The sequence below is a fragment of the Nanorana parkeri genome, unplaced genomic scaffold, assembly GCF_000935625.1.
Source record: "Nanorana parkeri isolate BGI_ZX_2015 unplaced genomic scaffold, ASM93562v1 scaffold81, whole genome shotgun sequence".
Classification (NCBI taxonomy): Eukaryota; Metazoa; Chordata; class Amphibia; order Anura; family Dicroglossidae; genus Nanorana; species Nanorana parkeri.
Window position 1 is genome coordinate 1,344,360 of NW_017306349.1, and position 14,810 is coordinate 1,359,169.

A 14,810-nucleotide genomic window follows, 5' to 3' on the forward strand; every position below is an offset into this window, starting at 1 on the left:
CTCGTTGACCACACAGAGAGCAGGGGTCTCCTTCCCAGCCTCTTTGACCACATAGAGAGCAAGGGTCTCCTTCCCAGCCTCTTTGACCATACAGAGAGCAAGGGTTTCCTTCTCAGCCTCGTTGACCACACAGAGAGCAGGGGTCTCCTTCTCAGCCTCGTTGACCACACAGAGAGCAAGGGTCTCCTTCTCAGCCTCGTTGACCACAGAGAGCAAGGATATCAGTCATCTGCAGAGTGACCTTGTTGACCACACAGAGAGCAAGGGTCTCCTTCTCAGCCTCGTTGACCACACAGAGAGCAGGGGTCTCCTTCCCAGCCTCTTTGACCACATAGAGAGCAAGGGTCTCCTTCCCAGCCTCTTTGACCATACAGAGAGCAAGGGTTTCCTTCTCAGCCTCGTTGACCACACAGAGAGCAGGGGTCTCCTTCTCAGCCTCGTTGACCACACAGAGAGCAAGGGTCTCCTTCTCAGCCTCGTTGACCACAGAGAGCAAGGGTCTCCTTCTCAGCCTCGTTGACCACACAGAGAGCAAGGGTCTCCTTCTCTGCCTCGTTGACCACACAGATTGCAAGGGTCTCCTTCTCAGCCTCGTTGACCACACAGAGAGCAAGGGTCTCCTTCGTTGACCACACAGAGAGCACGGGTCTCCTTCTCAGCCTCGTTGACCACACAGAGAGCAAGGGTCTCCTTCTCAGCCTCGTTGACCACAGAGAGCAAGGGTCTCCTTCTCAGCCTCGTTGACCACACAGAGAGCAAGGGTCTCCTTCTCTGCCTCGTTGACCACACAGATTGCAAGGGTCTCCTTCTCAGCCTCGTTGACCACACAGAGAGCAAGGGTCTCCTTCGTTGACCACACAGAGAGCACGAGTCTCCTTCTCAGCCTCGTTGACCACACAGAGAGCAAGGGTCTCCTTCTCAGCCTCGTTGAACACACAGATAGCAAGGGCTTCCTTCTCAGCCTCTACTACATAGACTTGACCTCGAACAGTCAAGTGTATGTAGTAGACTTGACCATTTTCAACTAGTAGAGTTGTCTATTGGGAAGATCGGCCTTAAAGCAGACCAAAGGTCCAAAAAACTGGACCTGTGTGAGCCTCTTTTAAAGAAGCAGTGTTCTCTCTGAAGAAGTCTGACACGCTCCTCTGAGTCAGAACTAGAGCTCTCCAATCAGCATGGAGCATGAGCGTTGCAGAGCTATAGGTCTGACTAGTGCTCTCCAATCAGTATGGAAAATGAGCGTTGCAGATTGCAGAGCTATAAGTCTGACTCAGCAGGGGGGATGTTGGAGCTCTGCAGAGAGGCCACTGCTTCCAAACAGGGAGCAATGGTCCTTCTCAGCAGCGTGCAGGCAGAGGATAGGCTTCTCTATTCAGCCATTGGTTGCCTTGCCTAACCTTTTGTTTCGGTGCCCCTGGAATGTATTTAGCTGTTGGGCTTTCAACTTCCTCAACTATGAAGTGCCGAGGGGAAGTCCCACACAGGTCCGAATATAAGTTCTTCCCCATGTGACTTGTTGGAGGAATGGGATCCTCCTATATATTATTTTTCCTTCACAGAAGAGGTTAATGAAGTGGGTCGGGCCCCCTAGGATTATACCATGTGGCCCTTTGAGATCATCCTTCGAACGTTGTGCCGGCCACTTCATATCCATGCACTGTTATTAACATTCCCGGATTCCTCTGTTGAGGTTCCAGGAGCTTCCCAGAACTGAAGATGAGATGATTGAGATAACAGCGACATATTTGTGCTCTGGACAGCAGACATCCCCCTCCCCTCCCCCCCTGTGATGTATACCAATGAAAGGATAACAGCAGAGCTATTATGAATCTGAGTAATTACTACACAGCTCTGCACAACGAGCAACATACACATTCTATGAGCCCTGAGCATGCTGGTTGGCCAACACCTTACCCCTCCCCCCTCCCTTTCTTTGGCATCCAAGGAAAATTAAAGTGTACCACCACCCTCCCCACACACTCATGTGAACTATCTGTAAAAAATAAATCAAGGCACCTGGACTGGCTGTATTTTTCTTTCTCAATTCAGAAAGCTAGTCGAATGACCAGCGATATGTCTTTAAGAAAAATGCAGCCAGTCTAGGTGCCTTGATTTATTTTTTACAGATATACCATGACCCGGATGAATGAGAACCTTCACAGACACTAGTGATAGTCAGCCACGCGTGGTCCCATAGTCAGAGCGACATTGTGTGACCCCGAAACGTTGGCTGAACGACTCTTGTGACATGTTACTTCAATAAAAAGCAGAAACACTTCCTTTACACGCACATGAACTTTAATGGCCTCCCAGTCTTAGTCCGTAGGGTTCAGTATTGGGTTGGCTCCGCCCTTTGCCGCTATAACAGCTCCGCCTCTTCTGGGAAGGCGTCCACAAGGTTTAGGAGTGTGTCTATGGGAATGTTGGACCATTTGTGAGGTCTGGTACTGATGTTGGGGGAGGGGCTCGCAGTCTCCGCTCTAATTCATCCCAAAGGTGTTCTATGGGGTTGAGGTCAGGACTCTGTGCGGCCAGTCAAGTTCCTCCGCCCCAAACTCCCCCATCCATGTCTTTATGGACCTTGCTTTGTGCACTGTTGCGCAGTCATGTTGGAACAGGAAGGGGCCGTCCCCAAACTCCCCCCCATAAAGTTGGGAGCATGAAATTGTCCAAAATGTCTTGGTGTGCTGATGTCTTAAGAGTTCACTTCACTGGAACTAAGGGGCCGAGCCCAACCCCTGAAAAACAACTCCCCCCCATAATCCCTCCTCCACCAAACTTGACACTTGGCATAATGCAGTCAGGCAAGTACCGTTCCCCTGGCAACCGCCAAACCCAGACACGTCCATCGGATTGCCAGACAGAGAAGCGTGATTAGTCACTCCAGAGAACACGTCTCCACTTCACTTCTCTAGAGTCCAGTGGCGGCGTGCGTTACACCACGGCATCTCACGCTTTACATTGCACTTGGTGATGTGCGGCTTGGATGCAGCTGCTCGGCCATGGAAACCCATTCCATGAAGCTCTCTACGCACTGTTGTTGCGCCAATCTGAAGGCCACACGGAGTTTGGAGGTCTGTAGCTATTGACTCTGCAGACAGTTGGCGACTTCTGTGCGCTTCAGCATGCGCTGATCCCGCTCTGTCATGTGACGTGGCCGACCACTTCCTGGCTGAGTTGCTGTTGTTCCCAGTTGCTTCCACTTTGTTATGATCCCAGTAACAGGTGACCGCGGAATATTTAGTAGCCAGGAAATGTCACGGATGGACTTATTGCACAGGTGACAACCTATCACGGCACCACGCTTGTAGTCACTGAGCTCCTGAGAGCGACCCGTTCTTTCACCAATGTCTGTAGAAGCGTCTGCATGCCGAGGTGCGGCATCTACTGTATCTATCTATATTTTTTATTTTAAACTATATATATACTGTGTGTGTGTGTGTGTATATATATATTATATTATATCCAGTAATGGAGGACAGCACAGGCTCATCAAACTGGATCTGCCATTACAGATTATATAGATTAGCTTTAATGTTTTCAGGTTTCAGATACATTATGTCATTTTGTTGGTTATTTCTGTTTCCTCATTTGTGGTTTTTGTGTTTTTTCCAGGCTGATGTTAATGGAAAATGTGAACCGGCCGCAGCTCTGGAACATCTTCAATCAAGTCACGATGCATTCTCAGGACGTGAGGCACCATCGATTCTGCTTGAGACTCATGCTTAAAAATCCCGACAATCTTGCCCTGTGCGTCCTTAGTGGTCACAACGCATTCGTGTCTGGAAGCTTCAAGCACGCTCTCGGTAAATATGGATCTTTATTTATTTTTATTTATCTTCAATCATTTATTTTTATGAATCAGAAGTTCTAAACTCAATGATCAAAGCAGCTTAAAGGCCAAGTACTGGGTCCAGGTCCCCTCCCTTATTGTACCTTTTATATATATATATATATTTCTGTATACTTACCTTCATCTTCAGACCGGTCATGTGATGTTTAAGATCCTCTTCTTATCTCCTTCCAATGGTCACCAATGATGAAGAGAGTGGTGATGAAGTTGATGCCGTTCTCTGCATCATTACACTTAGTTTGGTGCTCCGAGGGGGCGGGTCTATGACACCCTGCACTTAAAGCGAGTCTTTACCTTATCAAATAATAATAGAGGCCAAAAATGAAATAGCGAAAATTGCAAAGTACCTTCGGATTGAGACTTGGAGCTTCCTATAATAAAGAGCGGTCGCTGCTGCTCTCTGTCCTTGTGCAGAGTGACTGGTCTTGTATCCGCCCCCTCCTGTAATAAAGACCGCTCACTGCTGCTCTCTCCTTGTGCAGGGTGAACATTCATATGGCGTCGCAAAAGTTTGTGCTAAAAAGACACGCTCTCCTTGTACAGGTATTTTTCACTTATAAAAGCATAGAATTTTAAGAACATGGGGGGGCTGGTGTTTGGCCACAGCGTCTCAGCAGCTTTTGACAGTCTGGCCCAGCTCGCTGATGTCAACTGGAGAGCTGAGCGGGATGCTCGGGCTGGCGTCCTTCTGCGCTCCTGGCAACCAGTGACATCAGTGAGCTGGGCGGGACGTGGGAAAGAGCAGCTGACAGCTCGGCGAATGACAAATCAGGAAGAGCACCCCCATCTACCCCTGCCCACCGAAAAATCAGGGGGAGAGTACGCCACCACTGCCCCCTAGAACGACAGCCTCAGGTGGCAAAAACTATATGCATTGCCAGGTATTTTTTGGCACATCGGCCAGAAGAGGCAACTCTACCGTCACTTCCTACATTGCTCGTGTGCTGGTATTGGGGTGGCCATACTTCATTATTGGGGATCATTTAACATGATAGCACATAGTCCTGGAAATGATGGGCATTCATCCAGGCCCGGATTTCCCACAAGGCCACGGAGGCCCAGCCTCGGGGACGGCAGGGCGCAGAGGGGCGGCGGCGGTGTGGAGTCCCCCGACGCCCGGAACATACAGTTCTGGGCGCCGGGCGGGTAAGTTGCCTTGTGGGGAATCCGCTCGTACGTTTACAGGTGATTGCGGCGATGTCACCGCAATCACTTGTAAAATCTGTGCAGCCTGTTTGTCCTCCCCCCTCACTTACTTCTCTCCTCTGGTTCCGGCCGCCGAGTCTCTCCTCACTTGCCGTCGATGTGGGGAGCAGAGCGGCAGGGTTAAAAGTAACCATGCCGCTCCGTGTAGACTGTAGAGTAGACAGTTAGAGGGGAGAGCTGTGCTCTTCCCGTCTCACCTGTCACAGGAGTTCCAGCACAGCGCTGTGCTAGAACTCATGTATTGGAGGTGACAGGGTCAATAAAGAGAACCTGTCACCTCCAATTGCTATCACACAGGGGCTTCTTAGCTAGCTCCTCTGTGATAGCAATAAAGTTAAGTGAAATTTTTTTTTTAAATAAGAAATAATACATAAAAAGGTGATTAAAAAGTAAAAAATTATTAAAAAATAAGAAAATAACTAAAAAATAAATGAACAATAATAAGATTAAAAAAATGTAAAAAAGTAAAAAAAATAATAAAATTAAAAAAAGGGATAAAAAAGAAAGAAACAATAAAAATAAATAAAAATGTTCCTACAGCATCAAGTCTTTCCATGCTGCAGGCAAGTTTGCTGTCAACACCATGGAAATGAATGCCGCTAATCCAAGGAGGGGTGGCATCCATTCAGAAAAGGAGCTGCAGCCCCTGATGTGAAGGGCTCTGATATAAAGGGGAAACCCTACTTGTGTTTTGTGTTTTTACATGGGATCCCTACTTAAAATCTGACATTTTAGACTGGGGTGCCTCGGGATTCAGCATCCTTTTAAAGCGTGCCGCAACTGTAAAAAAGGCTGAGAAATGCTCTTATGCAGTAATGTCAATGGCCATATGATGGAATTCCAATATATTGTAAAATGAGTGTAAGCATTCTTATTTATTTTATTTTGATTTAAATAAAAATGATTATTTTTGGTTCATTTGGCTTCCAGGGATTTTCCTTTTTGAATCGCTATCTCGACTTGCGGGGCCCATGCCAGGAAACCTATTACAATATCGGACGTGCCCTGCACCAAATGGGCCTGACGTACCTTGCTATTCATTACTACAAGCGAGCGCTGGAGCTGCCACCACTTCAGCTACAGGTACAATGACAAATGTATGCAGCGCAATCACAGAAACATATTATGAGGTCATAATAATAAAGAAAAGTAAAAGTTGAGTAAAAAAAAAACACAATGTTAGATGACTTCTCTGCAGGGCATCAACTTTATGGTTGGGTAACATGCCTTGGTGGGTAATCGGCATCGGCCCGGGGGTTTGGGAAGGGAAGATCCTGCACTAATGGTTCTGGAACATTTTTAGGAATGCATTCCATATGCGTTCTGTGCATTGTAACCACTCAGTCAGCACTTAGTGGGGATTAGCTCTTAGCCATCGCCAATGGGATCAGAGCTTGGAGCTCAGCCAGATGTTTCATTACTGTCCAGACAACACAACTCTGCATTGTTGTCTACAAATATATACTGGCCAATTATATATAATATCTTTTTACCTTTTTAGGGGATTGAAGAGGACCAAGTGGACCTAAGGAGAGACATTGCCTTCAATCTAGGTCTCATTTACCAGAGTAGCGGCAACACAGAAATGGCTCGAAGGCTTTTGTATACTTACTGTACCGTATAATGTGTTTTGTTTTTTTGCTTTTTATTTATAGTATGGAAATAAATATTTTTTTTTTATATACAGAAATGTACCAAATAAATTGTGTGTATGTGTGTTTATTGAGGGATAGATGTGATAGAGTCACTGGTGTGTTTGCTTTTACATTAACCTCTTGCCGTCCGCCCGTTAAGAAAAAACGGACGGACGGCAGACTCTCATCAGCGGGTTGCCGTCGCCAGACGGCATTTTTTTCCCTGCTCGCGCGCACCCCCTAGCGCGCGCGCACGGGCAGGAAAGAACCGCTCGTTACTACAGCCGTTAACGGCTGTTTCACATACAACCGATCAGCGGCTCTATAGCCACTGATCGGTTGTATGGCGTCAATTGTGTTTTCGCATTCCTGTGTCCAGTGAAAACACTATGTGCAGTATATACCTATAATACTAACACTGAGGCTCCCAGACCCAAATGGCATTCCAGATCCGAATTTCTGAATTGCGTTCGGGAGCTCCCGAATGCCATTTGGATCTGGAAGCCTCAGCTTTAGTAATGTATGTATTTGGCTCCCAGACCCGAATGCAATTCGGACATTTGGATCGCGAATGCCATTTGGGTCTGCGAGCCTCAGCTTTAGGAATATATGTATATGGCATACGGGATCCAAATTTCCGAATTGCATTCGAGAGCTCCTGAATGCCATTCGGGTCTGGGAGCCATATACATATATTACTAAAGCTAAGGCTCCCAGACCCAAATGGCATTCGGGAGCTCTCAAATGCAATTCATAAATTCGGATCCAGAATGCCATTCGGGTCTAGGAGATTCAGCTTTGGTATTAATATCGGTATATGGTTTTCTGTGCTGTTCCTAAACCCATCCTAAACGAATGAGAATTTGGGTTTCGTCCAAAACCCGAACCGAATAACAAAATATCTGAACCGAACCGAATTTTCCCGCAGCTTACATGTCTAGTCCAAAGCCTCTACATCTGTAGAAGTCAACTGCAGAGACGGCGGGTTCAGATTGGGTCAATTTTGCCTGGTCACCCTATAGGTCCTCCTCTGTGACACACCTGGACAGTTCAGCTATGTTCTCTGGGCACTATGAGTAACTAGTAACCAATGGAAAAGGCAACACGATTCTTTCCCCCGCAATGCTCTACACGGTTATCGTACACATTGGTTGCTGGCACAAACAACTTCATATCTTTTTGTACACTCTTACACCCTATATCTATAGGCAATGGCTCTATAGATATAGGGTGTAAGAGGGGTACAGTGCTTTGGGGAGTCACAAAACTTCTGGGTGTCATGCTTGCTTCTGGACACTAGATAAATACCGGGAGAGTAACCTGCCTGGATCAGCAGTCGGCAATACACTGGTGGATATAATAACTGAAAAGACCCTTTCCTCATTCCACTTCCAGATACTCAGTCCCTATAACATAAGCCATGGACACTGTAGGGCCTTCAACCCTTGCGATGACCATTGTTTTCCTAGAATCATCGGTCACCAGTTCTAGGTCAACTATGGTTAGGACTGATTCCACATCTTGGAACCCAATCATAACTCCAGCTACCTACAGTCCCAGGCTGTAGATAGTCCACGTGGCCTTCTATGTTTTTCCCAACAGACAACTCAGTGGGCAACTGTTGTTAAATTAGCTGGTGGTGGCACTAAATGTTGGTAAGATTGCAGGGTTCTTGTATAACAGGAAATGTAGCAATCGCAAAATTGGGCAAAACCTTTCACAAATTTTCTCCTGCGTGTTGTCTTTTTGTGAACAATGAGTATGCCAGCCTCTTTTGTTTTATTATAACCAGTTTAATTTATCAAATGGCAAAGAACAGGCGGGAGTGTGGGCTATACACAGCAGCAGTCCATCCAACAAACCACAATGAAAAATGATAACCTTCATTATCAGCACGTTCACAGTCTATCAGCTACTGGCAGGATACATCTTCTGGTACCAGTTTGTTTCCGAGATCTGGTTGTGGATTTCACTTAACTGTAATAAAATGAATCCCTTCGCTGTGCGTGATAAAAATGACTTCTTCTTTGACTTAATAGCGCAGTACTAAGGGCGATGGCCGTGTGCAAAGTGCCGTAACCCATGCCAACCAAGATGGCCAAGGTAAGAAATGTTTTAGTTGGTTGCAGTGGGTGATCAAACCGTACCAACTGATTTATGCCTTAAAGGAGAACTATGAGGGGAGTGATTTTCACTCAACCTCATAGTCCGATGCCGACGTGTGACAATAAGCGCTACATACAACTCCCACTCCAGACAGAATATGAGTAAGCTGTAGTGGGAGCTCAACTCTTTCCTATGCTCTGTAAACATTTAGCAGACCGGCATTAGAAGCGTCTTCTTGGCACGGCTCCCCCACATAGTATCGCAGAACCGCAAACATTTTCATATTCACGCTCCAAAATGTGCTTTTCACCCAGGTGAAGACTGAAGTGCTCATTTCACATGAAAGTAGCTTTGCCTGTAAAAACTGTTAGAAGGACAACTTGAACGTGCACAACACAAGCAAAATGAATCGGGGAAATATGCAAACCAGAAACTCAACAAACGTGATAAAATAAAATCAGCAAATAAAAGGCTTCACCCAGTGTCAGGCAGGTGCTATAAAGGGCTCCTTATATTTAAAGGAGAACTATGAGGCGAGTGCTTTTCACTCCCCTCATAGTTCTAGCCGACCTGTGACAATGAGACTGTCACAGGTAGGCTCAGTAGATCGGGAGGTGAGCGAACACATACAGGCGTTCGCTCACCTCTCGATCCTGTCATGGCTCTCTGCCGTGACAGAGGAGGGGCTGGATTCCCCCCTACCCGCTCCGATCCGCCAGCGCTGACTGGCGGAACAGACGGGGGAGGGGGCGGGTACAGCTGGCTCTGCCTCTAGATAGGTAGAGCCAGCTGTCACTCACGCAGCTGGGCGGATCCCGGCACAATCGTCGGGATCTGCTTCAGCTGCGGCGTCTCAGTATACCGCGAGCTACATCTCCCTATATACTGAGCCTAGGGTGACGGGAGGATGCTAGTTTGTGTCCACCCGTTACCCTAAGGAGAACTATGGGGAAAAGCCTTAACCACATAGTTCTCCTTTAAAGCATAGATGCCCATATATGTAATTGAAGTCTGTAGATTGAGGGCTATAAATGAATAATTCTTAAAGCAATACTATCACCAAAAAAAAAGTCAGCCCGTTAAAAGTCATTAATAGAACTTACCAGCAGTGACCTCATCGCAGCCAAATTTTGCTCTTACCCAATGCTGGAATCTTAATCTATATCTATTCCTGTTATATGACATACACCTGAGTATGTCATATAACTGCCCCCGGAACAGGAATAGATATAGATGGGAAATTTTCCAATGGGGACAATGGTTCTGGTGACCAGCAGGGATTTTTCTCTCTTTGGAGGGATTTCCATTCACTTCCCAATCTGGCTATAAGACAAGAAGTGAAGGGAAATCTCAATATGGAGGCAGATGGCAAAAAAAGCCAACGGGGGTGATTACTTACTCCCTTACTCTATCCAAAAATAAAAAAAAGTTTTGGTCCCAGTTCTACTTTAACAGACTAAAACGGGACAAATAAGAGAAGATCATAGTTAGGGTTTAATACACTGTTAGGATGCAATTCCTGGAAAGGACGCGTCTATGATACATGCACATTTCTTTGTACTTGGTCCTTTTTTCCTTGACTCACCAAGTATATATATATATACCAAAGTGTGGTGAGTGTAATATTACTATTCATGATCTCGGTGGTCCATGGGGCCATGTCACACGGGATGTCTGAAGTCTAGTAACTTTATCACCACTTTCCACGGCTTCCTGTGAGGGCAGAAAACACATTGTTTGGGCTGATAATACGTTTCTGCTGCGGGGAAGACTTTTTTTTTTTAGGTTTTTCCGAACACAACGGACTAATTTTTATCGTGAAAAAGACAGAATTCTGAATGTTTTGTGAATGAAAGAACAAAGTTATCATTCTGGGAAACCGGACACCGGGCTGGGCGGCCGAACTGCGGAAAGGAATTAATTAAATAAATACGAATGCGGCTCCTTAAACTTCCATCAGCAACATCCATTAAAATGTATTAAAGCTGAACTCCGGGGTGATCTTTGTGTATTTCTTCCAGATGTGTTCAAAACTTGGGGCTTACTGTAATAAAGCCCTCTCACTGCTGTTCTCTCTGCATCTGCAGGGTTCCTGATCATGTCTCCGCCCCCTCCTGTAATAAAGACCGGTCACCGCTGCTCTCTCTGCATCTGCAGGGTTCCCGATCATGTCTCCACCCCCTCCTGTAATAAAGACCGGTCACCGCTGCTCTCAGTCCTTGTGCAGGGTGACTGGTCTTGTCTCTGCCACCTCTTGTAATAAAGACCGCTCACTGCTGCTCTCTCCTTCTGCAGGGTGAGTGGTCATGTCTCCGCCCCCTCCTGTAATAAAGACCACTCACTGATGCTCTCTCTCCTTATGCAGGGTGACTGGTCTTGTCTCCGCCCCCCTCCTGTAATAAAGACCGGTCACTGCTGCTCTCTGTCCTTGAACAGAGTGACTGGTCTTGTCTCCGCCCCCCTCCGGTAATAAAGCTTGTTCACTGCTGCTCTCTGTCCTTGTGCAGTGTGACTGGTCTTGTCTCGTCCCCCTCCTGTAATAAAGACCAGTCACTGCTGCTCTCTCTCCTTGTGCAGGGTGAGTGTTCATGTCTCCGCCCCCCTCCTGTAATAAAGACCGCTCAGTGCTCTCTCTCTCCTTGTTCAGGGTGACTGGTCTCGTCTCCACCCGCTCCTGTAGTTTCCTGAGTCCCTCCCACAGCTCTGCTGTCTGCTCAGGCTATGTGCAGCCCAGTGATGATGTCACTGCTGCTTGTACAAAGTAATAGCTGGCTCTGCAAAGAGATTTGGTGCACACCAAGGGGATTTATAGCCAGTGTTGATGCTATTGAGGAATATACTTAAATAAAAGTTTTTGTGCCCGGAGTTCAGCTTTATTTAGACAATTGGTTGATATCGGTGAACTCCTTATGCTGTCCATAGCTTGGCTAAACAAATCAATGGATTCTTTCACAGGTATCAGACCTCACCCCACATGTTGGTGGGTGTAGGGATCTGCTACCTATGAGGAAATTCAGTCACATAACTTAACCGATGTGACCATGTTTCCTGTTACAACATGATTATGGGTGTAAGATGAAGCCACTCAGCCTTTAAGCAAACCACCAGGTCAGAGGAAGACAACCTCCTCGCTCCAGCTGTGATGGAACTCTAAATCCCACCATGCGTCTGGGAGTCATGCCTGTGGCTGTCAGAGTCTTGCAGTGCCTAATGCAGGGATGGCCAAACTGCGGCCCTCCAGCTGTGGTGTAACTACGAATGCCATGAGGCTTTGCCAGATTCTCACAGACATGACTCCCGGAGAGAGATGCTTCATGGGATTTGTTTTTTCACCCACAGCTGGAGGGTTGGAGTTTGGCCACTCCTGGCCTAATGGGACTGTAGTTCCACAACAGCTGGAGTGCCGAGGTTTCCAACCCCAGTGCTAGGTTATAGAGCTGTGATCAGTGCAAACATTCTACCCATGACAGTTGTAGATGATTGCCGTTAAAAGCCTAGATTAAAAAAAAACATAAACAGTCTTCGGTGGAAGAGTAATCTGTGGTGATAAAATTGACTCGACTGCATGTTGTTTAACCACAACAAAACATTGCAAACATCACGGGCCGAGACCTTGACCACAGATATTAGGACCATCTGCAAAGCATCACGAGAAGACCCAACGCAGGACCTTGTGGATGAGTCATCGGAGCTCACAGTAGTACGTCTGGGCTTCTGCCTGAAGTTTAAGGGATTTGGTGTTCATATCTTTAAATGACTCCAATCCATCAAGCCAAACACATACAAAAAAGGGAGAGTAACATGTTCAATTTAAACAGAAACCACAAGCCTGATATCTTGTTGTGATGTGTTAGTTATGTGTAAGACTTTAACAATTTATTATCTGAGAATTGTTAACCAATCTTCTTACAACACGGGATGGGACACGCAAGACTATGGTAATAAATTAGGCAATAAAAAGTATAGTGTTAAGAAGAGTAAAACAGACAAACACCTCATACTGCCCTGAAAATGTTTCTTATTAACCCAAACTTTATTAGAAGCCACCATAAACTATCATAATAAACACTGGCCTGTTATTACAGCACAAGCCAAACACTGGAACTAACAAACCTCACATCAGATTTTAACTAGGACCACCCAAGGTTAGGATGGATAACCAGGCCCTTTGCTAAGAATATGACATAGAAAGGGCTGGTGGGTTGTTCCATTGAGGTGTCCATGGTTCATTGAAGGGCCATTTGGTTTCTTCCATACCTGCTCACTAGAATCTTCTGGGTTATAACTTCTCATTGGGTCCCGAGGCTTGCTCCATCCCAGATAGCAAGGATAACGTGCCACAAACTTGTGGCAGGAGTTAGGATGGATAACCAGGCCCTTTGCTAAGAATATGACATAGAAAGGGCTGGTGGGTTGTTCCATTGAGGTGTCCATGGTTCATTGAAGGGCCATTTGGTTTCTTCCATACCTGCTCACTAGAATCTTCTGGGTTATAACTTCTCATTGGGTCCCGAGGCTTGCTCCATCCCAGATAGCAAGGATAACGTGCCACAAACTTGTGGCAGGGTAAATTGTAATTCTTGTTAACTTGCTGCACACATTCCTGGCAAGTTGTAGAGTTGCAGAACACTCGCAGCGCAGGTTCTAGGTGACACGTTTTGAATTTGTAGCAAATTTGCTTGGCAAGTCTACAGCAAGAGTCCTGCAGGTCTCAGCAAGAGCTCTGCAAGCTCGCTGGTCTGGAGACTTGCAATGCAGACTTGCTGTAATTGTGCAACAAAATTGTGAAGCTCGGCAAGTCTGCAATAGTTTAGCAAGTCATTTTCAAACTTGCAGCTCAATTGCTTGCTATCTGGGATAGTAGCCATGGTGTCCATACACCTGACTGATGAGGGCCTAAAATGCCTGAAACAGCACCATGCAGTTTGGAATGAATGGTTCTATAATTTTAGGCCATGTCTGGACTATACTTCACCTGTTTGGTGAAATAAACGTTATTAGAAGCCACCATAATGTATCATATTAAATAGTGACCTGTTTTTATGGTACAAAATGCACAGAAGAACCAACAAAAGTCACATCAAATTTAACTAAGACCACTCAAGGTACATATGGATAACCAGCCCCTTTCCTAAGATCATGACATAGAATGGACTGGTGGGTTGTTCCATTGAGGTGTCCATGGTTCATTGAAGGGCCTTTTAGTTTCTTCCATACCTGCTCACTAGAACCTTCTGGGTTATACCTTCTCATTGGGTCCCAAGGCCTACTCCATATAAGCCATGGTGCCCATACACTGCACTGATGATTACCTACAATGCCTGAAACAGCTCTATGCAGTTTGGAATGAATGGTTCTAAAATATAAAGCCATGTCTGGACTATACTTCACCTATTCTGGTTGACAGTAGAACCAACAAAAGTCACATAAAATTTGAACTAAGACCACCCAAAGCTAAGATGGATAACCGGCTCTTTACTAGGATTGTGACATAGAAAGGACTGGTAGGTTGTCCATTGAGGTGTCCATGGTTCATTGAAGGGCCTTTTAGTGTCTTCCATACCTGCTCACTAGAACCTTCTTGGTTATACTTTCTCATTGGGTCCCAAGGCCTACTCCATGGAAGCCATGGTGTCCATACACTGCACTGATGATGGTCAAAAATGTCTGTAACAGTTATATGCAGTTGGAATGAATGGTTCTATAATATTATGCTGTGTCTGGACTATACTTCATCTGTTCTGGTTAAAAAAAAACATTTTTAGAAGCCACCATAAACTATCATAATAAACACTGGTCTGTTTTTACAGCAGAACCTGAAAACTGGAACCAACAAAAGTCACATCGAATTTTAACTAAGACCACCCAAGGTTAAGATGGATAAGCAGCCCCTTTGCTAAAACCATGACATAGGGAGGGCTGGTGGGTTTATCCATTGAGGTATCCATGGATCATTGAAGGACCTTTTGGTTTCTTCTATACTTCCTCACTAGAACCTTCTGGGTTATACT

The 14,810-nt window shown here is 45.9% G+C and overlaps 1 protein-coding gene across 1 annotated transcript in view; it reads left to right on the plus strand.

The window, feature by feature from the left end:
* Positions 1–6,683, plus strand: part of GTF3C3 (general transcription factor IIIC subunit 3) — a 39,374-nt gene extending 32,691 nt beyond the window's left edge. Inside the window, exons 14-17 of the mRNA XM_018576970.1 lie at positions 3,616–3,856; positions 4,343–4,396; positions 5,990–6,142; positions 6,561–6,683. Of these exons, the coding sequence (XP_018432472.1) occupies positions 3,616–3,856; positions 4,343–4,396; positions 5,990–6,142; positions 6,561–6,683 (571 nt within the window). The remainder of the gene's footprint in view (positions 1–3,615; positions 3,857–4,342; positions 4,397–5,989; positions 6,143–6,560) is intronic.
* Positions 6,684–14,810: the final 8,127 nt, after the last annotated feature.